This window comes from Aquarana catesbeiana, linkage group LG03 (assembly GCF_042186555.1).
Source record: "Aquarana catesbeiana isolate 2022-GZ linkage group LG03, ASM4218655v1, whole genome shotgun sequence".
Taxonomy (NCBI): domain Eukaryota; kingdom Metazoa; phylum Chordata; class Amphibia; order Anura; family Ranidae; genus Aquarana; species Aquarana catesbeiana.
The window spans coordinates 572,184,612-572,186,919 of NC_133326.1; the positions used below are offsets into that span (position 1 = coordinate 572,184,612).

At 45.5% G+C, this 2,308-nt stretch overlaps 1 protein-coding gene across 1 annotated transcript in view; it reads left to right on the forward strand.

The window, feature by feature from the left end:
* The first annotated feature begins 378 nt into the window (after positions 1–378).
* The window catches only part of WNT7B (Wnt family member 7B), a 212,701-nt gene continuing 210,771 nt past the window's right edge, over positions 379–2,308 (forward strand). Inside the window, exon 1 of the mRNA XM_073621909.1 lies at positions 379–1,365. Within this exon, the coding sequence (XP_073478010.1) occupies positions 1,295–1,365 (71 nt within the window). The 5' untranslated portion in view covers positions 379–1,294. The remainder of the gene's footprint in view (positions 1,366–2,308) is intronic.

Below are 2,308 nucleotides of genomic sequence, written 5' to 3' on the forward strand. Positions count from 1 at the left end.
ACAGAGATAAGAAACCTTGTGTGGGTGACATATCTCACTCTGCTCAGGAGACATCACATAAAACCTATACTGTACAATAGGGTCTTAATGGGACTAGTAGCTCCTGCACCTCCACAGCAGACAAGTCACACCACTGTCTGCCTCTGCAGTGACATGCCAGTATCATACCTCCCAACTTTTTGAGATTGGAACGAGGGACACCTATTAGCAAAAGTATGTAGGCATAGGACACACCCTCTGCCATGCCCCCTTAAAGGAGAATTATACAAAAAAATGATTAGTTAAACCCACAAGTGCTTTTTTTTACCACTACTATTCCTTTTTTATTGGCTTTTAAAATTTACAAATGCAGCAATTTAGAAATTGGATGAAGGTCTAGCACTAGGAAACACTTTTTGAAAGATAAAAAGTGCATTTTATATAAAACTATATAGATCAGACCAAAATGAGGGACAATGTGGAGGAAGAAGGGACAGAGGGACATTGTTCCAAATCAGGGACAGTCCCTCAAAATCAGGGACAGTTGGGAGCTATGCAGTCTCATGCCCAGTGCCAAGTGACAGATCTTCATAAACCATCAAAAGAGACAAGCAGCTGTGAGACCTCCCTAACATGTAGGGAGAGGCTCAACTCTGCAATAAAGAAAAAAAAAACTATAAAGTAATAGTAAAAAAAGAAAACAAAGACAACATTTTATGGGATGATTGTTCGGACTGACAGACTGCCATTGAGACAAGGTGTATTGTGACAGGCAGAAAGGGACAATGCAAGGTGTGTTTGTACAGTGAAAAATGAGAATGAGCAGACTGTAAGGTGAAAGAGACAGCAAGGTAACAGACATGCAACAAGAGAAGAGGAGAGTGCAATAGAAAGAGAGAGAGGGAGAGAGAGACGAAGAGAGAGAAAAAGAAAGAGTGAGAGAGACAGAGAGAGTGACAGGCAGAGTCTCAGTCAGATCCTCCTCCTACCTGCTCCCTGTTACCTGCTCTACTCAACATGTATGGGCACATTGAACTGCAGAGAGGACGATGACTGCACACCAGCTCTGCGCTGCAGCTCTCTACTTGGGAGTCAAGTGATAATCTTCTTCTCCCTGCCCTCCTCTCATCCTCCTCAGTCCCCCTCTGCCCATGGAGCTGGGCACAGCACCATGCCTGAACCCTCCTGTGACTTTACCAGCAAGTCAGCGTCTCCTCCTGGGTTAAAGGAAACATGCCATTGTCTGGATCTGCTCTAAAAACTGCTCTCTCATTTTTTTTCCTAACTGTTGATGGATGAACCTTTTGTCTAGACCATGCACAGACACTCTCGGAGGTGGCTCTTTTATGTGTTTCTATGCTTTGGGATCATCTACATGAAACTGGGGTGAGTAGACCCCTCTGGAGAAGCTGTTGTCCACCTCTGGAGGGGAGAACAAATGAAAAAAAAGTCATGACTTTTTTCTGTAGAACTTTCTGGGCACCACGTGGTGGGGGGGTCCTGGTGCTGGTGGGCTTATTATGCTTTAGTGTTGTTAAGCTGCTTGTAATGACAAGTGAGGCATTTCAAACCTCCCCCCTCTAACAGCTTAGCTTGACTGGCTTACAATAATATTTAGGAGCTCAGGTGAAATTGTGGTTAGCTCTGTGGATTGTCAAATATTGCCCTCATTCTTTCTCTGTTGAGCTGTTAGACGATCTGCACGTCAACTGGAGGTGTTGACAGTCAATTCTGACATCTGCTCTGTTTAATGGGCCTTAAAAAATCGCAGGGAAGTTCTGAGTGGGGGGAGGAGAGGGTGTCTACATAGACTAGGTTCTTGCAAAGGGCTGACTCCGCAGGGGTTGTAGAACTGCAATTGTCAGCATGCCTTATTAGTCAATAGGTGTGCGCAGCCTCAGACTTATTTGGGATGGTCCTTATAAAGTCATATAATGTTCTAATGTGTGTATGCGTGTCTTTGGCTTTCTGGAGCATACTTGTAATGTGTCACTCCGCAGGGGTTGTAGAACTACAATCGTCAGCGTGCTCGGGACAATAGAACTGGCCAGCCCCTGACTTATTTGTGATTGATTTATAACGCTACACATAGTGAGGAATTGGGGGGGGGGGGGGCTACCAGAACTAGGTCTTGCAATGGGTCACTCCGCGGGGGTCGGGCAGCCCCTGAATAGTTTGTGATTGCCGTTAAAAAAGTCACAGAACTTTCTGTGTGTGTTGGGGTGTGCCTACCTGGACCAGTCCTCCAATGAATGGCTCCACATGGGTCGTGGAATCACAGCTGTCAGCCTGCCCCATCGGCCAAAGGAGTTAGTCAGATCCTGATTTT